We start from the raw sequence: 27,018 nt of genomic DNA on the forward strand, positions 1-27,018 counted from the left end.
AAGGGATACTATTGAGATCAAGTCTGAAATTTTGCACCAACAGCTGTATTTTTTTATTCGCTTTTTTTTTCAAAATAGAATATACTCAATGCATAGTTGTTACTGAAACAGCTTACAATTTTGTGTTCTTGCTTATAAAATCTTTAAATTGATCTCAAATTTCTAAGTCCTTCTTATAAAAGAAATGTGATTATTCAAACATATTTCATCTCTGTATTGTGTTAGTATTTTTTTGACTCTTCCCCAATAACAGTGGATATGAACTACAATGTTTCAAAACCTGTCCCTCTGCTGCAGTAATTCCTAAGTATGCAGATGTTGTGACCTTGGAACTTGATATAAAGAAACTTTGCTAGTACAATAAAAAAAAAAAAAATGTATTCCCATTTAACCACTCATCAATCCTTAGTTAACCATTATCAGCCATAATTAACCCATTTTCTCTCAGTCTCCCCTTAGCTATTTTTTTCTGTTTTATTTAGTTTTTGCTACCATTTTTTCCTTTTTCTCTATATTATTTGTTTTTCTTTTCTGTGTTGCATTAAAACATTTTCTGTAAGATTATAGCGCCACAAGAGCTGAGTTTGTCTCCAAAAAAACAATGTATGGTTTACTTTGGTATGTTCTGTAACGAAAAGATAAACTGATCCATAGTGAAAAGGGTCCATATACAGTGCCTTTCAAAAGTATTCATCCCCTTGGCTTTTTACCTATTTTGTTACATTACAGCTTTTAGTTCAATGTTTTTTTTTAAATCTGAATTATATGTGATGGATCAGAAGACAATAGTCTAAGTTGGTGAGGAAAAATTAGAAAAATATATACATAAAACTATTTTTCAGAAATAAAAAACTGATAATTGGCATGTGCGTTTGTATCTACCCCCTTTGTTATGCCCATAAAAATCTCTGGTGCAACCAATTATCTTTAGAAGTCACATAATTAGTGAAATGATGTCCACCTGTGTGGAATCTAAGTGTCACATGATCTGTCATTACATACACACACCTATTTGAAAGGCCCCAGAGGCTGCAACACCTAAGCAAGAGGCACCACTAACCAAACACTGCCATGAAGACCAAGGAACTCTCCAAACAAGTAAGGAACAATGTTGTTGAGAAGTACAAGTCAGGGTTAGGTTTTAAAAAAATATCAAAATCTTTGATGATCCCGAGCAGCACCATCAAATCTGTCATAACCAAATGGAAAGAACATGGCATAACAGCAAACCTGCCAAGAGACAGGCGCACACCAAAACTCACGGACCGGGCAAGGAGGGCATTAATCAGAGAGCCAGCACAGAGACCTAAGGTAACCCTGGAGGAGCTGCAGAGTTCCACAGCAGAGACTGGAGTATCTGTACATAGGACGACAATAAGTCGTACGCTCCACAAAATGGCACGTTTTGAGTTTGCGAAAAGGCATGTGGGAGACTCCCAAATGTATGGAGGAAGGTGCTCTGGTCTGATGAGAATAAAATGTAACTTTTTGGCCATAAAAGAATACGCTATGTCTGGCGCAAACCCAACACATCACATCACCCGAAGAACACCATCCCCACAGTGAAACATGGTGGTGGCAGCATCATGCTGTGGGGATGTTTTTCAGCAGTCTTTTATGTACCTTGACTCTATATGGAGAGATGCATGTTTTTAACCACAGTGACATCTTCATCTACCTGTATAAAAGCTTCTATTTGCAACAGTTGGAGGACGAATCAGCAGGGAATCCTGTATCACACCCCTAATTAAAGGGGTCTTCTAGATTCCAATAAGCCCCTGCCTGCAAACCCTCCACAACCACTGGGCAAGGGGTGTGGAGAAGAGACTTGTCTTCATCAACATGGGGACGAGGTGCTTTGCCAGGGTGGCGCCCCTTTCTAAGGCATTCCCCCATGATGAGGATATGTGGCCTAGTATTAAGGGTATGGTATGTATTTTTAGGGGGACCTTTTTGTTTTTTTTTTGCATTAAGTCCCCCCTAAAATCAGTACCAGGCCCAAAGGGCATCACCTTAAAATCCATATACAAGGAATGGACATTTACATGATATAAAATCAAAAATATGTGTAAAGTGTACCATGAGCAGTAGAAACTTCCTAATATTTGTAATAAAGAAAGTCTGGTATGTATTTGGGATGGACTCTAAGCAATTTATTTTTCATTTTTCCTGTCGGATGTGATGCAGCAAAAATTACATTTATAAAGAAAAAATATTACAGTTTAAATTACCGACAAATGACATTGTTTACCAGCTTCTTTAAAAAAAAAAAAAAAACAGCACACAACCCCCTCCTAAGGTCCCCCTCAAATACATAGACCCTTGGAGCGGTCTGTGTGCTGTTTCTTTAAAAAAACAAAGAAACCCACAAATGACAGCTTTCAGTCATTTTTTAACAATTTAAAAACTTTTTTCCTTTGTAAATGTCAGCGCTGCTTTAGCAGTTTTTGTCCATCACAGAGATGCGCCCCTTCACAGGCAGGATTAGGACACCCCCAGGTCTATTTTATGTAAAGGAATTGGACATTTTTGATGTTTCAAATTAATCATTTAAAAATTCACCACTCCTGGCTGAATAGATTTTTACAACATTTTTTTTTTTTTGGCATTGGTACATGTTCCCTGGGGCAGTGCCCACCCCCCATGCTACTTTTTGACACCCCTTTGTCTATTAGCCTAAGACCCCTTTCACATTGCCAGCGCCTGGGGGTCAGCGGTAAAGCGGCATTATTTTAGTGCCACTTTACCGTCGTTTTAGCGGCGCTATTCGGCCGATAGCAGGGCAGTTTTAACCCTTGCTAGCGGTCAAAAAGGGGTTGACTCTGCCCGCAAACGTGGCGTTTTGCCGGCGGTATGGCAGCGCTGCCCCATTGATTTCAATGGGGAGGTGTGGTGGAGGAGCGGTGAGTTCACCGCTCCAAAGAAGCTGCTGGCAGGACTTTTTCTGACGCCCTGCCAGCGCATCGCTCCAGTGTGAAAGCCCTCGAGCTTTCACACTGGAGTGACTGGAGCCTCTTTTTCAGGGCACTTTGCAGGCGCTATTTTTAACGCTATAGCGCCTGCAAAGCACCTCAGTGTGAAAGGGGTCTTAACAATTGAAAACATAAAATTTGAAAGATTTAGCACCCACTGATTTCAGTGGGGTTCAGGTTTGGCATCAGGAAAAACAGACAAGCAGCGCCAATCTAAGTGCAGCAATATTGTAACATATTTAATTCAGTAGTAATGCACTCACTCGAAACAGGATAAAAGCAGGCACATCTTGGTGAATGTCAGATGGACATCAGGGATCCAAAACGATTATCCAGGCAGCGCTGTATTGTCTTGCTCGGCGGCACCAGTGGTTTCCAGTGTTGCCGGACTAGAGCGTACAGGGCGCAGGGGGAAGCCATCATGATGCCTGATGAAGGAGCAGGCATTCTCTGAATACGTGCCAGCATAGCTTCCTCCCACTGAGACCAGGGACTTCCTGAATGACGGCTTCCTCCTGCGCCCTGAACGCTCTGGTAGGGATGGGCCGAACAGACCCCTGTTTGGTTCGCACCAGAACTTCCAAACACCACGGAAGTTCTGACCCGAATAGCGAACCCCATTAAAGTCAATTGGACCCGAACGTGAAAAATCAAAAGTGCCCATTTTGAAGGCTTATATGCAAGTAATGGGGCATACAATGGTTATAGGGGTCCGGGTCCTGCCCTGGGGGACAGCAATAAAAAAAAAGTTTGTAAAAAAACTTCATTTTTAAATGAGCAGTGATTTTTTGATTTTTAAAGTGAAAGCATAAAAATAAAAAAATCCTGGGGTGGCTCACAGGCATTTTTGACCCTGCTTAGTTGGGGAGGTTGCACTCCCAGACTTGAGCCTATACCCATTGTGGGGGGTGGGGGGGAGCACGATTGAGGTTTTATTATGGACTTTTTTGCATTTTATTGCATGGACATTTAATTATGCACTTTATATGTTGTTTGATTCAATGATTTTTGATATTTGTTTATATTTCATGATTCAGCGTTGCACTTTTATATATTGATTTTTGTGCATATGCATATGGGGATGTGATCAGTGCTAGTAGCTGGTCTTTTGAATACCTTTCACACACACAGGGGGTTATTTACCAAAGGCAAATCCACTTTGCACTGAAAGTGCACTTGGAAGTGCAGTCGCTCTAAATCTAAGGAGTAGATCTGAAATGAGTGGAAGCTCTGCTGATTTTATCATCCAATCATGTGCAAGCTAAAATGCTGTTTTTTTATTTTCCTTGCATGTCCCCCTCAGATCTACAGCGACTTTACTTCCAAGTGCACTTTCAGTGCAAAGTGGATTTTCCTTTAGTAAATAACCCCCACAGTGTTTCTAGTACATATTTAATTAGTTTTGTTTTTTGGGTAGCTCGCAAGACTCTCTCACAAATATACTAGCAAAACATGTTGAGCTACATCAGGCTGTTCTGTTCAACATCAAGTTCCCCTGGATCCCATTACATCTTAAGCATTTATTTGCTTCCACGGTGTTACAGTGGGGTCGATTTTACTTTCTTTGTGTATTAGTACAATCATGTGGTGGAGGGGGGATTATGGTATGGGATTGTTTTTCCAGGGGTTGGGCTTGGCCTAGGGTTGCCACCTTTTCTTCAAGCCAAACCTGAACACTTTAGCAGCACACAGCAAATGTTTTTTAAAGGGGAAACACAGTGGTGTAAAGGGGGACTCTGATGCAAGGGAGTTTCTGCTCACCAAACCTCCCAATTACATCCGAGTTTAAATTAGGGTTCCTGAAAGCCTCTCTTACATCAAAGTCCACAGGACACCCCTTACATCTGAGTCCGCCTCACTTTAGTGTAGTCCCTCGCTTGGAGGCAGGAGAGAGAAGGGAGGGAGGTTGGAGACTTCAGTAACAGACAGAGGATGGTAAGCTCACTCAGCTGAAGATGGAGGCTCAGGCAATCGACACCTTTCATCCACAATGTATCTGCTGGTTGCTGAGCTTCAAACTTCCAGCCCACACATCCCCTTCTTGAGGCACAGAACGCTGGGGATTGGAGGGTGAGTGGGCAGACAGAGGGGAAGGGGGCGGGAGGAGGAGGAGCAGCAGATCAAGCCCTCTCTCCTCTCCTGTCTGTGTATGGGGCCCGTGTGCACACTTTTGCCCTTGGTAGTTGTGGTACTTGGTTACTTGGGACACCACAGTCCAGTTTGAATAACTTAAATAACTTTGATGTCTAAATTAATGTCTAAACCGCTGGCAACAAAAGTGAGTACACCCCTAACTGAAAATGTCCATATTGGGCCCAAAGTGTCAATATTTTGTGTGGCCACCATTATTTTACAGCATTGCCTTAACCCTCTTGTGCATGGAGTTCACCAGAACTTCACAGGTTGCCACCGGAGTCCTCTTCTACTCCTCCATGACGAAATCATGGAGATGGTGGATGTTAGAGACCTTGCTCTCCTCCACCTCTTGTTTGAGGATGCCCCACAGATGCTCAATAGGGTTTAGGTCTGGAGACATGCTTAGCCAGTCCATCACCTTTACCCTCAGCTTCTTTAGCAAGGCAGTGGTCTTCTTGGAGGTGTGTTTGGGGTCGTTATCATGTTGGAATACTGCCCTGCAACCCAGTCTCCGAATGTAGGGGATCATGTTCTGCTTCAGTTTGTCACAGTGCATGTTGGCATTCATGGTTCCCTCAATGAACTGTAGCTCTCCAGTGCCGGCAGCACTCATGCAGCCCCAGACCATGAGACTCCCACCACTATGCTTGACTGTAGGCAAAACACACTTGTCTTTGTACACCTGGTTGCCGCCACACACGCTTAAAACCATCTGAACCAAATAAGTTTACCTTGATATCATCAGACCACAGGACATGGTTCCAGTAATCCATGTCCTTAGTCTGCTTGTCTTCAACAAACTGTTGAAGCGGGCTTCCTTGTGCATCATCTTTAGAAGCCATGTAGACGAATTTGATGCAGTGTGCGGCATATGGTCTGAGCACTGACAGGCTGATCCCCCCCCCCCCCAGCCTCTGCAACTCATACATCTATAAGACAACCTCTGGATATGACGCTGAGCAAGTGCTCTCAACTTCTTTGGTCGACCATAGCAAAACCTGTTCTGAGTGGAACCTGTCCCGATAAACAGCTGTATGGTCTTTGCTAGGGATGGGCTATTTGTTTGAGTCAAACATGAGTTTGACTCGAACATTGGCTGTTAGCCATTCGCCGAACAGCGAACAATTTGGGGTGTTTGCGGCAAATTCAAAATGACAATGACTTTTTTTTCCTTTAGAATTGTAATTTTGCTCTCGGACTGTTATAAACACGGGAAACATGCGCTACTTTACAGGCATACTATAGACACCCCCAGGTACGAAATTTAAAGGAATATTTCACTTTTATTGTTTGACTTTAAGCATTATTAAAATTACTGCTCACGAAAAAACGGCCGTTTTTGAAACTTTTTTTTGCATTGATACATGTCCCCTGGGGCAGGACCCAGGTCCCCAAACACTTTTTATGACAATAACTTGCATATTAACCTTTAAAATTAGCACTTTTGACTTTTCATGTTCGTGTCCCATAGACTTTAACGGTGTTCCCGTGTTCGAACAAATTTTTTGCCTGTTCACATGTTCTGGATGCGAACCGAACAGGAGGGTGTTTGGGCCATCCCTAGTCTTTGCCACCATGCTGCAGCTCAGTTTTAGGGTCTTGCCAATCTTCTTATAGCCTAGGCCATCTTTATGTAGAGCAACAATTTTTTTATTCAGATCTTCAGAGAGTTCTTTGCCATGAGGTACCATGTTGAACTTCCAGTGATCAGTATGAGAGAGTGAGAGCGATAATACCAAATTTAACACACATGCTCCCCATTCACACCTGAGACCTTGTAACACTAATGAGTCACATGACACCTTGGATGGAAAATGGCTAATTGGGCCCAATTTGGACATTTTCACTTAGGGGTGTACTCACTTTTGTTGCCAGCGGTTTAGAGATTAATGGCTGTGTGTTGAGTTATTTTGAGGGGACAGCAAAGGTACACGGTTAAACAAGCTGTACACTCACTACTTTACATTGTAGAAAAGTGTAGTTTCTTCAGTGTTGTCACATGAAAAGATATAATAGAATAATTTCAAAAATGTGAGGGGTGTACTCACTTTTGTGAGATATTGTATATAAATAAATTCTGCCACACTGTACAGGCTTTTTCCGGCTGGCAGGAGACCTAATTTCCCTCTGCAGCAGCTAAGTATAATTTATAGGTTTTGTCCCTCCCCAGCCTATGACTGGACTGTGGCGGAAGAAGCCTGGCGGATGCAAGTTTAGGATTGTTAGACTCACATAAAGTGAGATAAATATTTTTTTAAATCAATATTTCTCTGACAATAATAATTAAAACCATTTGATAGGAAAAAAGTTTATATGATGCAAACATATTTAAAGCAAGATACAAGATATGTTATTGACTGCAAGTCCTAGCTTGCATTAGAAGCTTTTAGTAGCGGTGTAAATCATTTGCAGAATAATGAGTAGATGGACAGAGCAGTCATGTAATCACCTCGGCTCAGATCACACTATAGATTGCTATGCTTGGTCTTGTGTCATAGGCAAATCAGTCACTTGTTTCTACACATTGATAGATGTCACCAGTTGGGTTGAGAAGCCACAGATAGCCATTGTCATAAGTGACGTGTTTGAAAGTGGCGCAGAAGTCTAGCTGGGTCCAGGATGTTCCGGTTGGGGTTCTATGACTGATTCCATCCCTGAAACAAGAATCTTTCAGTTATACAACATAAAAAAATTATATTAAAAATAGCTTTTTCTCTAAGGAAGATTTTATGGAATACCAACCAACATAGCAAATCAGAAACCCTTTACTAGGATAAGCTTTTCTGACTGACCAAAAGATCATTAATAACCATGGTCACTGGAGGTCTCATTTAATGCTAATGCTGAGGGTTCAAAAAGTTGAATAAAGAGAGCAAAAAGTCAAGGATTCTCTAATGCCGTGTACACGCGGGCGGACTTTTGAGCATCAAACGTCCGACGGTCTTTCCGACGGACTTTCAACGGACTTGCGAACGGCCGGACTTGCCCACACACGAACGGACTAAAGTCCGTTCAAAAGTCCTAATGTCCGTTCAAAAGTCTGGTTGTTTGAACGTAATGACGTATGACCGGACTAGAATAAGGAGGTTCATAGCCAGTAGCCAATAGCTGCCCTTGTGTCCTTTTTTGTGCGTCGGACTAGCATACAGGCGAACAGATTTTTGATCGGACTCAAGTCCGTCGGAAAGATTTGAAACATGTTCTAAATCTAAAGTCCGTCTGATTTTTGACAGAAAAAGTCAGCTGGAGGTCCCATGAAGCCCACACACAATCGGATTGTCCGACGGATTCATTCTGTCGGACCAGTCTGGTCGAAAAGTCCGCCCGTGTGTACACAGGATAACACTAATGTGAACATACAGAGCGGTTGTTGAATTATAACAGGTAGACTTTTCTAATTGGCTTACCCTCAACATTTACCATTGACACTTCTTTACATAAGTAAGTCCTCTTTCACACTTGGTGATTTGGAATCATGGGCAGAATTGCCAGGATTCTGCCTGCAATTTAAAATCTTGTGGCAATCGGTGCAAAATGTGCAACGTGTGTTTGGGTGTCATTCATTCTAAATGGCCCCCCAAATGCGGTGCAATACTGCCGTGAATTCGCACAACAAAATCACTCTGTAATCGCGGCAAAACGCAACTATAAGAATCAACTGAAGCTTGTCACTCAAAAAGGAGCAGGAGCTTCTTTTGGGAGACAAATGCACATAGAGCAGCCCACTGAAGTGATTCTGTCACAACACAATCGTGGCAAAACCGCATTGCGCAAAATATGTGGCCTAAAAAGGAGCAGGAGCTTCTTTTGGCCAACAAGCTTTGTGTTAAGTGGTTTGTTGTGGTTGCGGCTCGATACTGTGAATTGGCTGCCCTATGTGTGGCATGCGGAATTGAGCAAAAATCACTCACACAAAATCTTGAGCGGGAAAGCGAGGTTCCGCTACGTGAAGTGGGAATGCATACACATTGCCTTAAGCCCCCTTTTACATGAGAGATCCGAGAGGCCCACCTATTAGTTTTTCAGGTGGACCTGATCAGATGGTCAATGCATCCCTCTTGACAGGCGGGTGTAAACGGGCCTTTGTTCATTTATACCTGCCTACTCGCCAATCCAATCCGGTCTGCTAAAAAAAAAAAAAACTGAAGGGAATCTGTCCTGTTCCGTTCAAGCAGATTGGTTTGGACTGCAGTCGGGTATAAACGGACAGCCAGAGTCCGTTTACTCACGGCCACCCATAGAGCAGAGTGGGCTTTGTCCTTGTCCACTCTGCACAAACTGAGTGGATATGGACCTGTCATTCACCCTGCTCTGCTCTGATTAGCAGGGGATCTGTGAACTGATCCCTTGCTGATGGCAACTGATTCCACACTGAACCCACCCCATGTGAAAGGGGCCTTATGCTACTGCATACATAGTTAAAAAATTACCTTCTGTACACACTGCCTGCTGAGTTGACTCCATACACAGAACCATCTGAGCCAACCTCTATCATCGTCAGAGCGCCATCAATCTGCTGCCATCGGCTTCCATGGCAGGATGTTGGTTTGACATTGTGGCGGAAGTAAATATTGTTGCCTCTGTTCACTCCCCAGCAGCCCACCGGCCCACAACTGTAGTAAATCAGTGCCCCATCCAGTGGGGTGAAGTGTACGACAGAAGATCTTGAAACTGTGCAACTCTTTCTCAAGCAATAAATGTTGTCTTGTGCGTTCACTCCTCCCAAGAACTTATCACCACCAGCATCTACCTGCTTCAAGAGCCCTAATGAAAAAACACAAAACAGAACAATGGCCCATTAAATTAAATATAGTAACCCCGAGAAGATTAAGACAATAACCCTCCGTTCACTCCGCCCAAGAACTTATCACCACCACCATCTATTTGCTTCAAGAACCCTGTTGAAATAACATAAAACAAAATATTAAAATTATACAAATATACAAATTAAACTGAGTGTAATAACCAGAGACCTTCAAATGCCACATTGCCAAGGCGCCATACTAAAATGCCACATTTTGCCAATTTTTCGGTAAAATGCCATATTTCCCAGATTTTCGGGAAAATGCCACATTTTGTGCCATATTTTGCCGTATTTGGGCCAAGAAAAAATAAAAATATTCTAATATTCTTCAAGTGGGACAGTAATATTTGTCAGCAATGTCTTCATATAGAAATATGAAGATTTAATACACAGTGTATTCCATGTGCTTGTCTGTGAGAGAGACACACAGACTGTCATTGGCAGACTTCCCTATTGTTTGTGTATTGGGAGGGAATGTGGATTGTGCCTGTCTCATTGTTAAATGTTAATGACCTCACATTGTTCTGTCTGCCTTAAGATAAACTTATTATGGGATGTATATGTGTATGTAGATTGACTGCTAAGGGGGAGGGGGGAATGTCCCACAGTGTATATCTTTGTGTACACTGTATGTAAAAATCCATTAGCAGGGGGGAGGACCGTAGGGAAACGCGTATATACAGTATATCAGCTCCCTTTCCCACGTCCTTCATTCCAAGCTGAAGTGTATTGCTGAAGTCATTGCTCGTGTTTTACATTTTCGTGTTTACATAATTCAATATGCCTAAAGTTGCTAGTTCAAATGTAACCATTTTCAAGAAGTGGATTAATGGTGACAGCAATTTCTGTTGATATTCTGCAAGTTGTGCACGAAATCGGTAAGTTTTTATTCAGTTTTCTTTGAGAACTCTTCTTATACCTATATCATTCGCATTTCTCTCACTTTTTCCATTTTTCGAGAGAATGTCATCTATTACTTTCACAAGCACTGTATATTTTGAAGTTATGGCCACTAACATTTGTTTTATGGTACCCAACAGCCTTGTACCCCAAGTAGTCTTGAAATGCTCCTCAAGTGTCAACATTTTCTATAGTTGAAAACTGTTTTCTGTCCTCACCCTAGTTCCCCTTCCGAAACTGATCTATTCTGGCCTGTGTAGGAAACTTACTTTTACTGGAGAATTTTTACCAGTACTGAATACAAAACTTTTTCTTGTATTTAATTTACAGTATGAGTTTAAGAAGTGGCAATTCGCTCACGTAAAATTATACTATAATTAAAACTAAAATTGTTGTAAATACCTGTAAATAGTAATAAAGTATATTAGTAGAAGTGGCAATTCGCTCACGTAAAATACTACTACTTTATTACTATTTACAGGTATTTACAGGTATTTACAACAATTTTAGTTTTAATTATAGTATAATTTTACGTGAGCGAATTGCCACTTCTTAAACTCATACTGTAAATTAAATACAAGAAAAAGTTTTGTATATATAATTCAAGTTGCACGATTTAATATCCCTTTTACGATGGGCCACGCACATTTAAGCCACGCCCACTATGTTGTGTAAACCATGCCCATTTTTCGCTGTGGCGCGCAAATTTTCCTAAACCACGCCTACAAACAAATGCCCCGCCCCCTAATTATTGTACGGCTCCGCCTACAGCCACAAAAGTGTCCCACATTTTTTTTTTACAATGTTGGCAACTATGTAGAACTAATCAAGTAGCATGTTTAACCACTTGAGGTTTTACCCCCTTCATGACCAGGCCATTTTTTGTGATACAGCACTGCGTTACTTTAACTGACAATTGTGCGGTCGTGCGACGTTGTACCCAAATAAAATTGATGTCCTTTTTTCTCACAAATAGAGCTTTCTTTTGGTGGTATTTGATCACCTCTGCGGTTTTTATTTTTTGAGCTATAAACAATAAAAGCGACAATTTAAAAAAAAAATAACAAATATGTTTTACTTTCTGCTATAATACATATCCAATAAAAAAAAAATAAATAAAAATGTAATTTCTTCATCAGTTTAGGTGAATATGTATTCTGTTACATATTTTTGGTGAAAAAAATCCCAATAAGTGTATATTCATTGGTTTGCGCAAAAGTTATAGTGCCTACAAACCAGCGGATATTTTTATGGAATTTTTATTTATTTTTCATTTACTAGTAATGGCGACGATCAGTGATTTTTGATGGGATTGCGGCAGACAAATTTGACATCTGACAATTTTTTGGGGACCAGTGACACTAATACAGTGATCAGTGCTAAAGATATGCACTGTTACTGTACTAATGACACTGGCAGGGAAGATGATAACACCAGGGGCGATCAAAGGGTTAAGTGTGTCCCTAGGGGGTGCTTACTAACTGTGTGGGGATTGCTCTGACTGGGAGAACACAGAGATCCGTATTCCTACTTATCAGGAACACAAGATCTCTATGTTCTCTCCTGTCAAAATGGCAGTCTGCCTTGTTTACATAGGCAGATTGCCATTCTGCCTCTCTGGTGAGACCCGCTAATCGGCTCCCCCTCTGTCCAATCAGCGCGCCCACAGAGGCTACTGCACGAAGCGCCGTACAGGTACGTCGTCTTGCACAGCCGGGCTACCTAAATGTGCGGAAGGCGGAGTTAGGTAATCAGGTGTAGAATTAATGGAAATCTGTTTGATTTTTGCAAAATAAGTACATTAATACTATATTGGTACATTGGGGGAGTTGGAAATTAGAAAACATTCTAAAAAAAAAAAAAATTAAAACAAAGGTGAACTTAGCCTTTAAAGTAAAATTTTGTCCATTAAAAAATATGTGTGCTTCAGCACCTTATTATAAATGCACCCACACTTACAATTTTCTCTTAGCCCCCCTGCAAAGTCCCCCTAAATACCTGAGGATCCATCTAGTGTAGTCCACCCAATATAATTTCCTGTGATGGTGTGGCAAAGATACTGCACTGCTCCTGAATTCAGAGCAGAGTTGTTCCTCAAGTGTAGATTATCCCTACCTGTGCCACAGGGGGATAAGAAGATGTTGTAGGGGGTGCGGCTATCAGTCTTGTCACTACTGATTTACCAATATGCAGCTTGTCAATCAGCACCTGGCCACGCCTAGCCCCACACACTGCTTTCTGGACGGACAGCTCTGAAACCCTCCCACTGTGAGCAGCAGTGTCTGGGAGGGGGAGCGCGTGAAAAGCAAGAGGATTGGGCTCTATCAGCGAGGACAATGAAAGTGTTTTGCTTACCTTATGAGGCTTGTGCATAACATAGTAACTGGATTTGCTACCTGTATGGATTATATACAGGAGCATTTAGTTGTATGTTAAATCAACAAATGCAGATCCGGAGTCTGGCTAGACTCAGGAGTACAGATAAGTTAAAAAAGGAAAAAATTAGTGCATTTAGTTAGAGAATGATTTTGTGTGTTGAGGTGCTAGCTATTAAAGTATACACCATCAATCTGATACATGAATCCACATACAAAATCAACAAAAAAAATGAAAAAAACAAGTGAATGAAAACACAAGTGAATATAAAAACACATCTGTGCTGTTGATAGCAGTGAAAAAATGTCCTGTAATCAATTACAGCAATAACAGATAACAGTCCTTTGTTTAATTTCTTTATATCACCATGTGTTCATTTGTGATCACAAATTATAGTAAGAGGACCACTCACCAGATAGCTTTGGGCCACCAGGACCCTTACAGCTTACAGTATATGGGGCCTTGGCAGCATGTCCATTAGGGGCGCATGAAGGGCCCCCCTCCCCCCCCTCCAAGCATCCGGCCCCCTAATCTACATGCAGGGCACTGTAAGCATGGATCCCAATGGGGGGGGGTGTTTTTTCTTTTTAAGCACGTGATTAGAGCCAGAGGCTCTAATAGGCTTAAAAAAGGTTAGGCTTGGGGTGCAGAGCACTGCGCTCTGAGCCCACCCAATTTTATGACAATAGCGAATGAATAATCGCTATTGTCACACTGATCTGCCTCCCGGCCAATCAGGAAGTAGGTCCTGAGACTCGTAACCCGATTGGCTGAAAGGGCGATCCTAGTGGACGAATAGGAGGAGGAGGGAGGAGACGCACGGCAGAAGCCACCATGATGCAGAGGAGGAGGAGACGCGATAGAACCCACGGCACCCGCTGCCTGTAGGAGCGCTGCCTGCCCGCAACCTAGGTGTTTTTTGTTTGCCATCCCCCTCCTCCCCCCCAAAAAAAGCCCACCAGCTGCCACTGATATGGGTTTCCTTTATATTGGTATGGGCTCAGCATACATCCAGTTTCACCAGCAAGGATACCCATATTGCTTTGGGCCACCAGGACCCTCACAGCTTACAGTATATGGGGTTTCTTTATATTGGTATGAGCTCAGAATACATCCAGTTGCACCAGCAAGGATACCCAGGTAGCTTTGTGAAGGAGGAGAAAGAGTTAACATGACTGAAACTTGAATATAGCTGACAGAAGAATATCTCTTATTTTAGGGTCTTGTTTTCACCATGACTACAATATAGATAAGGTCTGGTAAAAACTGGTTCTGAAATGATGTCTTCAGACAAAGTCAGAACATCAGCATTAAATAGTTTAACTTATGTTTTTCAGATAATATCCCCTGTCGGCTAAAATATTAGTTTAAGACTATGTCTGAGAGGCTATATGTTTGCATAAGGATTATGTGTCATGTGATGAACTTCGTCCTCCCTCCCTCCCTCCTTTTCTGTAAGTTGTGCAATATTCTTTGTCCATAATTTGTATAAAGATGTGACTTACAATTAAAGCTAAGAATTCATTCAATGACTCTCTCTTGTCTGCATTGAATGCTTCCGGAGCTCCGAAAGAATTCTACTGATTGTCCAGATCTAAGCAGAATTAACCCATTACACTTAGGGCCACCCGGACCCTCACAGCTTTTGTGAAATTTCTTTCTGTTGATATGGACTAAGCAGACATCCAATGTCACCAGCAGGGATATCCCAAAATGAAAAAACAATACCAAATAATCGTGCAGTATGTGTATTAAAATCTTATCCCATAAAAACATAAGCCAATAAACTCACATTTCCTTGTGCCATATAGTGGCACCCACTGTAAATCGCCTGGTTTGTTTAAAATCCTCACCGCTTGTATCTATGACTTGGCGTGTGTTCCACCTGCGTACCCAGGGTTGAGGTGCCCTTAAAAGTGATTGGCACCCAAACACTTGTGGCACGTTTTGCCATGATTGCAAATGGCAATCGCCAGATGTGAACGCGGACTTAAACAATGTAGAATATCTCAATATTATGAAGATGGTATAATTATCTTTACTCATATATTATTCATAATTAATCTAAGATAAATTACACAGCGGATATGAATAATACAAGATTCTCTTTTACCTGGTACAGACATCCAGTCATTGTCTTGAAATTTATAGATGACGTTGGCTCTGTTCACACCCCAAACTCCAGCAGGTCCAACAGAAACATGGATGAGCTTCCCAGGAATTTGTGTCCAGTTATTGTCTACCCATTGGAAAATGTCATCATCATCGTTCACACCATACACTTCACCAGCACCTGCATCAATCTGTTTCAATTTTCCCGGTATTAATGTACACTGAAAATCTGAACCAAGGAAAAGATAGTAAAATATAACGCATATATGCAAAGAATATGAAATATTCAGTAATTATAATGCTAACTTAAAAAAACAGAAGTGCTTGTGTCGCCACTTCCCTCAGCAGCAGACCAGATAAAGGTAGTAGATACTTTCCGATACTTAGGCATAGTCATCCACTACAATTTAGAACTATATGTTAAACTTAATATAAATCCCTTGATTAAAAAATTCCAGGAAAAAACAGCCAGTTGGATAAAACTGCCCCTTTCGGTAGTTGGCCGATGTAACCTGATAAAAATGGTCTGGGGTCCACAACTTTTGTATGCGCTCCACAACGCCCCTATATGGATCCCTATACACATTTTCAAAAAATGTAACACCATATTTCGCTCTTTGATCTGGAGGAAACAGGTGCCGCGTATTAAATTGGAAACACTACAGGAGGCAAAGGACTCGGGCGGGCTGGCAGTCCCAAACCCATATTATTATTTTATAGCGGCCCAATTGCAACACCTGACGGGTTGGCAGGACTCTGAGTTATCTGACCCTGCGAGCAATATTATATGTACATTACTCTCGAATGGGGGCCTTGTGGAGTGCTTGGAAGCAGGAGAATTCCGTAGGGTACCTGAATACAAAACTTTGGTGCTTATAGATAAGATATGGAACAAGGCCAAGCAACATTTTCATTATGAAGGGTACTCTGAATGGTCTCGTATATGGAACAATAGCAATTTTCCCGAACTGTGTAAATTAAAGGGCTTCTCTGTATGGTCTAGGAGTGGGGTGGTGTATATTAAGCAGTTATACCAAGGAGGACTTTTACGGGACTTTCAATCCCTAAGAGAAGAATATGGCATACCAAATGTTGTGTTCTTTCAATATTTACAACTTAGGCACGCCATCTCAGCACAAACTACACTTTCTAAGTGGGAATTAACTAGACCAACGGTGCTCACACAGCTGGTAAACTCAATGTCTAGGAAAGGGCAGATATCATCTATATATGAATCACTAATAATGCAGATATCCAAGACTATGTCACTAAAATGCAGGACAAGTTGGGGGGAGGATATAGGTCACATTACAGATGAGGAATGGTCTGCTATAATGGAGACTGTGCCTAAAGTGTCTCTTTCCACTTCCCAAAAACTCACGCAACTATTCATTATACACCGAACCTACCGTACCCCCTATAAATTATATAAATGGAACAGAAGAGATGAACCATTTTGCCCCCGTTGTAAGATAGATAATGGCACCCTTATACACATGCTCTGGAAGTGCCCAAAATTACAAAGATACTGGTCTGAAATAATCAGCTCTATAAATAAAATATGGAATCTTACATTTGTGGTTGACCCCAAGCTGTGTCTGTTGGGATGGTTGGACGAAGAACTATATACACCACATACGTATATAGCAATCACCAGAATGTTGTTTATTGCTAGAAAACTTATAGCTAAGAAATGGCTTTCGGTGACACCACCGACACACGCAGAATGGGTGAATACCATAAATGAAACTCTATTGAGTGAAAAGCTGACATACCAACACAGGGGTAGCCCAGCAAAATTTGAACATATATGGGATCCTTGGTTGGAGGTACCTGGTTTAGCCCCCTTCCAATTGGTCCAAAATAAAATACTAGGTGGCAGAACGCAGACGCCTACCCCCCTTGTTTGAGGAGGGAGGCTGTCTACATTGAATGGATACAGGATGCTATGATGTCATAGGGACTCAGAATATAGATCAAACTGTCAATAATTTTGATGAGAAGTTGTCTTACTCTGCGGTGACAAGTTATAAGGTTTTAATTATATATTAGTTAAAAGAAGAAAGCAGACACTATCCCCCCCCCCCCCCCATTGTTTAGGGGGGAGAGGTACCTCTACACCGACCGATTGTCCGTTGAAGGACCGGGAGCGGAGTAGGGGTACAAAGTACTAAAAGGACACACTAACTAATTATAGAAAATACGAGGTAAAGCTGAAATTGGTATAGATATGTAAAGATTTGTTTTCATAGATTGATTGTAAGCCTATATATACCATAAAATTGCAGGAAACATAAGCTGATTGACTGTATATTTGGATAATAATATGTCCTTGGCAACGTAATTTGATGTATGTTTTTGTTTTTGTTTTAAGGAAGAGTTTTTTCTCTTCTTATGTTTTAAAAATCAATAAAAAGAATCTGATTTAAAAAAAAAAAAAACAGAAGTGATATCATATGAAGAATTATCCTATGTTCAAAAGGCATTTTCCTCTATTTGAAAGTCAGATTATATCTCTTATTTGGGGATTAGGATACCTGCTAAACATATATGAACTTAATAAATAATTGATACCTACAGTGATACTAAACAGAGAAGTGTTCATTGCCATAAATCATATATATCATGCCATTGTTTTTTTTGTTTTTTTTTTTCCTTAATCCTATACACATAAATCCCTTATTCCTGCAGAGCTGTTGTGTGGTCACATGATCTCTCCCTGTTCTTTGGTATCTGCTGGGAAAGATCTGTGGGAGGGGCTTCTCTTACTCTGATGCAGGGGTGGCCTGTCTATTAGGGGCGCACGGGCGCTGACCCCCTAATCCATGCGCCCAGTCCCCTAATCTACATGCAGGGCGCCAGAGGCATGGGTTTCTATGGATTATTTTTTTAGAAGCACATGATTAAAGCCTGAGGCTCTAACTGGCTTAAAACAAAGGGTGGGCAGAGCACTTTGCCCTGAGCCCACCTTGTTGTGTAACATTAGCGAATTAATATTTGCTAATGTCTTCCTGTTTCACCTCCCGGCCAATCAGGAAGCGGGTCCTAAGACCCCATTGGCCGGGAGTCCGAAGACCCGATTGGCTGGCAGAAGAAGCGACAGCCAGGACATGGAGAAGACGGAGGCTGTGACCTGCACAGGGTAAATGCGGGGCTGACAAGGGCCTGGTGGTAGAGAGGGCAAGCCGGCGAGGGGTGGGGTCAGGCGATGTTGTCAATGGTGTGCAGTGGTCGGCTCAAGCGACGGGGGGTTAGTGTGGGGTGGTGGGCTGGAGCGATAGGGGGTCTTTGGTCAGGTCTGTCTGCCGCTCCCCCGATTAATGGAGCACCACCTGCCACTGTTCTGATGTATGCTTTCTACAGTCTGAGTCTGGGTCGGACCAGCCCTGATTAGTTTCAGAAGAGCAATTCAGATTAGATTAAAAAATATCAATCAGCTCCCAATAAATCTTTATTGAACATCAAATGTGTATTTTTTGTGCATTAGTATAGTGTAGGAGGAGTCAGAGATGATTGACACTAGCTTTCATTTGATTTCATTTTTTTTTACTTTACAGGTCGTAGCAATTACAAATGATATATGCAGTGAGGGAAATAATTATTGAATCCCCTGAAGATTTTGAAAGTTTGTCCACTTACAAAGAAAATTAAGGGTCTAAAATTTTTACCATAGGTGTATTTTAAATGATAGAGACAGAATATCAACCAAAAACCCATCAGGGTCTTGGCAATCTTATAGCCTAGGCCAGGGGTAGGCAACCTCGGCCCTCCAGCTGTTTCGAAACTACAAGTCCCATGAGACATTGCAAGGCCACTGACAATCACAGGCATGACTCCTAGAGGCAGAGGCATGATGGGATTTGTAGTTTCACCACAGCTGGAGTGCGCAAGGTTGCTTACCCCTGGTCTAGGCCATCTTTATGTAGAGCAACAATAATTGTTTTCAGAACCTTAGAGAGTTCTTTGCCATGAGGTTGTCAGGGCTGGGCTCAGCCCTTCCTTCTCTGAGCTGGCCGCTCAGCTGTTGGCTAATTGCCAGCTCCTATCTCTCCACAGTGACTCCCCTGTTGATGATATCCTGCTTGTCAGTCCTGCCTACTTAAGCCGTCCAGTCCAGATGATCTCTGCCTTCGCCTTGGTCACATCTCTAGAGACGCTCTCCTGTGTTCCTGTTAAAGACTTGCTTGGCTGACATTCCTTCTGGCTCCGGATCCTGCTTGCTGTTCTACTGCGCTGTTTTCTGGCTCCCTGACGTTTTGAATTGTCTGACTATCCGTTCCGGTTCCTGAACTCTGGCTATGTTTTGACTACGTTTACTCTGTATACCTTTTTTTATTATTATTATTAAACAAGTGTGATTTGACTGTACTTCTGTCTCAGTCTGATTCATGGTTTCTGACAGTAGGCGAAGGCCATGAATTCAGAAGATGCAGTCAATCCACTTGTTGGTAATATTTTTTCCAGATTGGATGAGCAGGAATGCTCCTGAGTCCCACGGCTCATCTGGAATCTCCCACTGTGGCCGCTCCAGCACAACTTGTGTTGCAGGCCATCCCTGCTGCTGCTCCAGTCTCTGTGCAGGCACCCGCCTTGAGTATTACCTCTATAAGAGGTATGTCTGGTTCCGCTCCTCTTCCCCGGTGATTTGGGAGCGATCCAGTCCAATGCAGAGGGTTTCTCAACCAGGTTGAGATATACTTTGAGATGCTGCCCCAGGTGTTTCCCACAGATAGAAGCAAAGTAGGTTTCATGATATCTTTGCTTTCTGAGAGAGCATTGGCCTGGGCAAACCCTCTATGGGAGATGCAAAAACCTGTTGTCTTGAGTTACCCTGAGTTTGTGGCTTCTTTTAAAAGGGTATTTGACGTTCCTGAACACTCTGCTTCTGCTGCCAAGTGCCTCATGTCCATCAAACAGTGTACGAGAACTGTCGCCAAATACACCATTGAATTCCGTACTCTGGCAGCAGAGGTTGCATGGAACAATGAGGCCCTCATGGCTGCTTTTTCTCATGGTCTTTCGGATACCCTCAAGGATGAGATAGCAGCCCGAGATATACCCACTGAGCTGGAGAAGTTGATCACGTTTGCCATCCTCATTGACTCCAGACTCAGAGAAAGACTCTCTTTTAAGAAGCGGTTGCGGAAGCCTCCTGTACATTTGTCTCTGAGCTTTGCAGTCCCACCCTTGCCTCCCTCACCTCCCATGTCTCCTGGTACCGAGTCCGTCAGTGAAGATGAACCCATGTTGAACTTCCAGTGACCAGTATGAGAGAGCGAGAGTGATAACACCAAATTTAACACACCTACTCCCCATTCACGCTAACACGTCACATGACACCAGGGAGGGAAAATGGCTAATTGGGCCCAATTTGGAAATTTTCACTTAGGGGTGTACTCACTTTTGTTGCCAGCGATTTAGACATTAATGGCTGTGTGTTGTCATTTTGAGTGGACAGCAAATTTACACTGTTATACAAGCTGTACACTCACTACTTTATATTGTAGCAAGGTGTCATTTCTTCAGTGTTGTCACATGAAAAGATATAATAGAATAATTACAAAAATGTGAGGGGTGTACTCACTTTTGTGAGATACTGTATATATAATTTATATATATACGTTTTGATTCAGCATTGTCTATTTCAGGGGTCTCCAAACTGTCGCCTTTATCCGGCCCTTGGGGCACTATTCTTTCAAATGATATTCCTCCCACTGACACCAAGGATGGGGCACTATTCCTTCCACTGATATCAATTATGGGGCACTCCTCCTCCTCCTATTATTGACCACCAACCCTGAGGCTATGTTTACCCTCACTGGTGCTGGGCCCAGGACATTTTCTAACCCCAATGGCCACAATTCAGCCCCCCCCCCCCCCAAAGTCTGAAGGGCAGAAAACTGTCCCTTTGTTTGAAAAGTTTGGAGACCCCTGATCTATTTTATGTATCACTAGGATGATCACAAAGTCAATTTATTCTCAGTTCTGCCACTGACTGGATGGTGTACATAAACATCAAATATAAAAACTGAACACAATTAAATAGAACAAAATTGAAAGAAGTATTGATTCCCCTAAGCATGTAGTATGTCTACTTGGTGCGCAGAACATTTTATAATCTATCTGATGAAGCCATGTCACTTCAGCAGTGGTAAGGATGACTTCCAATGTAAAGATACATTATTCTTTGCAGAATGTAAAAGGTGAGGGACAAAGTTGTATCAACAATTTTTTATGAGAAACGTGAGCCATGAAGCAAAGAGTACCATGGGTCTAAGGGAAAAGCCAGTAGTCTATAGGTGAGTATAGATGTTTCTTTTTTGTAATCCCATACTTCTCTTTTAACAGGCCAAAGCTACCATGTATGCATTAAATATGCATGTACACATACAAACACCATGAGAAATACAGTACAGTAAATACAGTACATTGCACCACCAACAGAATGTGTTTTGTAATAGCATAAGAGAACAAGAAACAATATCTCTCACACGTTCTCTTTTCTTTTCTCCCCTTCTTTTCTTTCTTTCTCCCCTTCTTTCTTTCTCCCCTTCTCCCCTTCTTTTCTTTCCTTCTCCCCATCTTTCTTTCTCCCCTTCTCCCCTTCTTTCTTTCTCCCCTTCTCCCCTTTCTTTCTTTCTTTCTTTCTTTCTTTCTTTCTTTCTTTCTTTCTTTCTTTCTTTCTTTCTTTCTTTCTTTCTTTTCTTTCTTTCTTTCTTTCTTTCTTTCTTTCTTTCTTTCTTTCTTTCTTTCTTTCTTTCTTTCTTTCTTTCTTTCTTTCTTTCTCTATCTTCACGCTCTCTTCTCTTCCTCACTCTTTTTTAACTCTTTCTCTCTTTTATTTCTCTCTCTCCATGTAATATGAAGTCAAACAGGTACAGTTATTATCTCATTATACCAGATATAAAAAAAACAAAACAAAACAAAAGTAAAAAAGTAATCACAACTCTGACTTTGCAAGTACAAAAAGGTTCAAAAGGCAACAAACGGCAGTAATGTGCAGTACCTCAAGACAATTTAGAAATCATTGAAATTCATCTGCCTGTTCCAAACACTGAATTCTGATCGGCTTTGAAAGGAAAACTGCAGATGACTGCTGTGATTTCTGTAGTATAAAATATTAAACAATAGTATCTGACCTCGCTATTATGTGGAAATAGATGGGAAGGGAGAGAAAGGTCTTACCTCCAGAGGCAGAGATTCCAGTACACAGCAGGAGGAGGCTCACAGCAAACAACATCTTGGTAGGTCAGGGTGCAGATGTTTGGTATGGAGAGCTGGGAGACTTTGTTGTGTATATATATATATATATAATGTCTGGACTCCACCTATCATAGGAAGTCCACCACAGGGGCGGACTGACAACATCCAGGGCCCCCAGGCAAAATTAAGCAAGGGCCCCCTGTCTGGCCCTGCCCATGACCTGCCCCTGGCCCTGCCCATGACCTGCCCCTGGCCCTACCATGACCCGCCCCTGGCCCCACTCCTTCATTTTGCACAAAGTACAACTTCTGCCTTTTTAAAAAAAAATACTGTTTAACAGAGTCTAACGGGACCTGGAGGGAGGTCTTTCTCTAACAGTGTCCATTGGACATGTCTGTCAGAAAGTGTCCCCTCCAGGCCCCATTAGAGACTACAACAGAGTCTAATTGGGCCTGGAGGAGGGTCTCTTTCTAACAGTATAACAGATAATATAGGGCGCATCAATGGTGCAATATATTCAATGTGAACCTGTTGATTTTTACCGCATATTAAAGTGCTACAGTGCATAAGCAATACATATTCTGTGTTTGCAATAACAGTGTCCATTAGAAAGTCTCTGTTAGAGAGAGACCCCCCCCCCTCCAGAATCCATTGGAGACTTCAAAAGAGTCTAATGGGAACTGGAGGGGGGGTCTCTCTAACAGAGGCCCATTCAGTGTCCACTGTAGAATCTGTTAGAGTCCCCTTCAGGTCCCATTATAGACTGAAAAAAAGTATAATAAGACCTGGAGGGGGGCCTCTTTCTAACAGAGTGTACAGTGAACACCTTTATTCAATCTGGACCCCCTCCTTGTGCCATGACTCTCACCCCCTTCCCCAACCTCCCACAAATAAAGAAATAAAATTGGCACTGTGTAGTGCTCCTCTTACCTTAACTATGGGTATTGCAGCTGTGGCTGGCTCCCGCGTCCTCTGAGGGTGGCTGGATGGCTGGCTCCTGCGTTCTCTGTGGCTGGCTCCTGTGGGTGGCTGGCTGGCCCCTGTTGGTGGCTGGCCGGCACCCTGGCTCCCTGCTGTGGGTCAGTGGGTGGGTGGGTGGCTGGCATGGTGCACTCTGCTGCAGGTGTCTGGCCTGGCTCCCTGCTGTGGGTCAGTGGGTGGGTGGCTGGCATGGTGCACCCTGCTGTGGCTGACAGATAGGGGTTGGCTGACAGAGAGGGGGACTGACAGAGAGGGGGGCAGACAGAGAGGGGTGGGCTGACAGAGGGATGGGCAGGCAGAGAGGGGGGCTGACAGAGAGGGGTGGACTGACAGAGAGGGTTTGGCTGACAGAGAGGGGGGGCTGACAGAGAGGGGGCTGACAGGGGGGGCTGACAAAGAGGGGTGGACTGACAGAGGGGGAGGGGGGCTGACAGAGGGGGGCTGACAGAGAGGGGGGCTGACAGGGGGTGCTGACAAAGAGGGGTGGACTGACAGAGAGGGGGGCTGACAGAGAGGGGTGGGCTGACAGAGAGGGGTTGGCTGACAGAGAGGGGTTAGCTGACAGAGAGGGGAGGCTGACAGAGGGGGGCTGACAGAGAGGGATGGACTAACAGAGGGGGGAGGGGGGCTGACAGAGGGTGGGGGACAGAGAGGGGTGGGCTGACAGAGAGGGGGGCTGACAGAGAGGGGTGGACTGAGAGAGGGGGGCTGACAGAGAGGGGGGCTGACTGAAGGGGGTGGGCTGACAGAGGAGGGGGGATGACAGAGAGGGGGGCTAACAGAGGGGGTGGGGCTAACATGGGGGCGGGGCCACAGTGCGCCAGGCAGAGAGACGGGACTCCGGCAGCAAGTGGTGGCGATCACCGACAGTCCAGCCCCGCCTCGCCGCATCCACATGTGATCAGCTCAGAAGAGCCAATTGCAGGGCGCTCGCGTGGACTACAAGTCCCAGAATACCACAGCATGCGGCCACACATGACCCCATCCGGCCAATCACATGATGTTTGCGTGGACTACAAGTCCCAGAATGCCACCGCATGCGCCCAGTCGCCGCGGCCGTGCCCCTGGCCGACTTCCTCAAAGTAAAAAAAAACGGCAGCGGGCTGACTGAGCTGCTCATGGGGCCCCCCTGGCTACGGGCCCTCGGTTGGTGCCCGAGTGCCCGAATGATCAGTCCACCCCTGGTCCACCATTGACAGAAGGAATTTAATAAAACAACATACAGTAAAACCTTGGTCTGAGAGTAACTTGGTTTGAGAGCGTTTTGCAAGACAAGCAAAATTTTTTATACATTTTGACTTGATCTACAAGCGATGTCTTGATATACAAGTAGCATCCTGTCACAACTGGGTATAAAAGAGAAGTAAGGTGCCTCTAAAGCTTCACATGGTACGATTGTTGGCCAACGAGCGTCTGATTTTGTCAAAAGAGCATGTGCCAGAAATCTTGTCTTGAATACTAACGGTACAACATAATGACGTACTACGAGGAATTTCAGCTCTTGAGCGCCACCCTTTGGGCCCCTTCTGCTAATTTCGTGTTTGGTGAGCATTGATTCCGAGCATGCGTGTTTGTACTTTCGGCTTTTGTGTGACGGTTTTGTGTACTGACCATACGGAAATCTGGCGTCAAATCGTTGTCCACCGAAAATGTACTAGCCTGCCATCCAACATTTGTTGGCCGAAAGTTGGACAACAATTGTCAAAAGGAGCGTACTAACGGTAAGATTTTAGGACAACAATCTGTCAACAGACAATCCCCTGCCAACAATCGTACCATGTGTATGAGGCTTAGGTGTAGCAATATGGTTACATTTAATGAAGGTACAACGTTTAGAAACTCATTTGGTTGATGATTAAAAGAGGCACAATTAAGTATGCAGGCATCCGGGGTAAAGATGTCCACATAGACCATCCCCCGCACAACCACTGACGTCATCCCTTCCACATTGCGCTCCATGAGAGGTTCAAGCCTCGCTTTCAGATCGCTCTACTGCAAGGTAGTCTTTCAGGTCACGATTGCAGACTGACAGCGGTGAGAGCCGGCAGTGTGGGGGATGGTCTATGTGGACAGCTTTACCCCGGATGCCTGCATACTTAGATGTGTCTCTTTTAATCATCAACCATGTGAGTTGCTAAATGTTGTACCTTCATTAAATGTAACCATATTGCTACACTTAGAGGCGCCTCTCTTCTCTTTTATACTTATTTATACTTATGGTTACACAACCTATCACATTGCTATAATCTTTTTATATGGACTATAAACTGAAGGACTTATGAATAAATGGTTGTGGAACAAATCATTTGCGTTTCCATTATTTATTATGGGGAAATTCATTTTGATATACGAGTGCTTTGGATTACAAACATGCTCCCGGAACGAATTATGCTCGCAATCCAAGGTTTTACTGTATAGTTTTTTTTTTTTACTTTTATCAGTTATATGTTTTTGTTAAATGTGTGTATATGTGTGTGTATGTATATATATGTAGCAATAACTCACGGTGGAGCTGCTGGTTTATAGCGGGCTGTTACCGTCACCTTCGTCACCTCTATTTCACCAGAACCGGGTCTAGGGTCCCGTTTAGTTTAACACCAAACAATGTAGGCACCGGACACCTGAGTATCTTTTCCAATGCTTTAATAAACGTAGATTGGAGGAAGTAGCAGGAAAGAGGTAGAAGGAGAGTTGCAGGGAAGTTCAAATACCTTTTCTTAGTGTAGTATTAGGAATTGAAACTTGTAGATGAATGTACTCTCTCTGTAGAGTTGAATCTTTGCCCGCCTGGATGGGTTTCTCTCACTAACCTAGCAGCCAGTACGCAGCACGAATAAAAGTCTCTGCCACAGACTTGATTGGAACAAAACACGTACGATCCTCTGCCACAGGATGTAATGGTTTACAATGAATAGCAAACACAGCACTAGAACATTTAAGCCGACCCATCAGTACTATGCGGTAGGGTTACTTTAGGATACGTCCTCCAACCGAGTCACCAGGCCCCTCTCCAGACCAGCACTCTGCATGATCCTTCCATGACGGGTCCTCCCCTGGGATCTTCTCAGTTGTCCAGCTTCTTCTCGTAGGACAGACAGCACAGGACCATTCCTTTGCCGCTGTAGTAGGCCCCAGACAGGCTTCTGGGCCCACCCACACGCTGCAGCGACATGAGCCTCCCAATCAGAGGACCACGAGGTAGTACTCTTAGCACATACCTGTCGGCCAGGAGGGCCAGCATGTGGAACGAAACGAACCCCAAAACATGGCGTCTGTCCCATAAATACCCTCTCCCAGAATGCAACTCGGAGGACCACCTCCACTGAGTTATCTCCGGGACAGAGGAGCACTCATACGCTTCAACGTGTTGCCTTTCCAACACCTACCCATGGCGACAACGATACCCACAGGTACAGTGTGAAACTACATGCAACTCAGCCAAGCTGGAACAGAGGCAAATCTGACTATGTATGAACGGATAACCCACTAAATTTACCTATAAGCAGTAGATTGAAAATCTACCAGCGCTACATA

At 43.2% G+C, this 27,018-nt stretch overlaps 1 protein-coding gene across 1 annotated transcript; it reads right to left on the reverse strand.

Annotated features, from left to right (window-relative positions):
- Window positions 1–7,400: 7,400 nt before the first annotated feature.
- Window positions 7,401–22,642, reverse strand: LOC141110573 (fish-egg lectin-like). Its single transcript, XM_073601984.1, has 4 exons — window positions 22,486–22,642; window positions 15,302–15,529; window positions 9,539–9,872; window positions 7,401–7,762 (listed from the first exon to the last, which is right to left on the reverse strand). The coding sequence occupies exons 1-4, from the start codon at window positions 22,538–22,540 to the stop codon at window positions 7,612–7,614; spliced, it is 768 nt and encodes a 255-aa protein (XP_073458085.1). The 5' UTR covers window positions 22,541–22,642; the 3' UTR covers window positions 7,401–7,611.
- Window positions 22,643–27,018: the final 4,376 nt, after the last annotated feature.

The sequence above is a fragment of the Aquarana catesbeiana genome, linkage group LG10, assembly GCF_042186555.1.
Source record: "Aquarana catesbeiana isolate 2022-GZ linkage group LG10, ASM4218655v1, whole genome shotgun sequence".
NCBI classification, from domain to species: Eukaryota; Metazoa; Chordata; class Amphibia; order Anura; family Ranidae; genus Aquarana; species Aquarana catesbeiana.

Coding starts and splice junctions, on each gene's coding strand:
- LOC141110573 (XM_073601984.1), bottom strand. CDS start 22,540: ATGTTGTTTGCTGTGAGCCTCCTCCTGCTGTGTACTGGAATCTCTGCC. Junction 9,873..15,301: donor TGACTGGATGTCTGTACCAG/GTAAAAGAGAAT, acceptor TTTTTTCATTAG/GGCTCTTGAAGCAGGTAGAT. Junction 7,763..9,538: donor GCAGGCAGTGTGTACAGAAG/GTAATTTTTTAA, acceptor TTCTTGTTTCAG/GGATGGAATCAGTCATAGAA.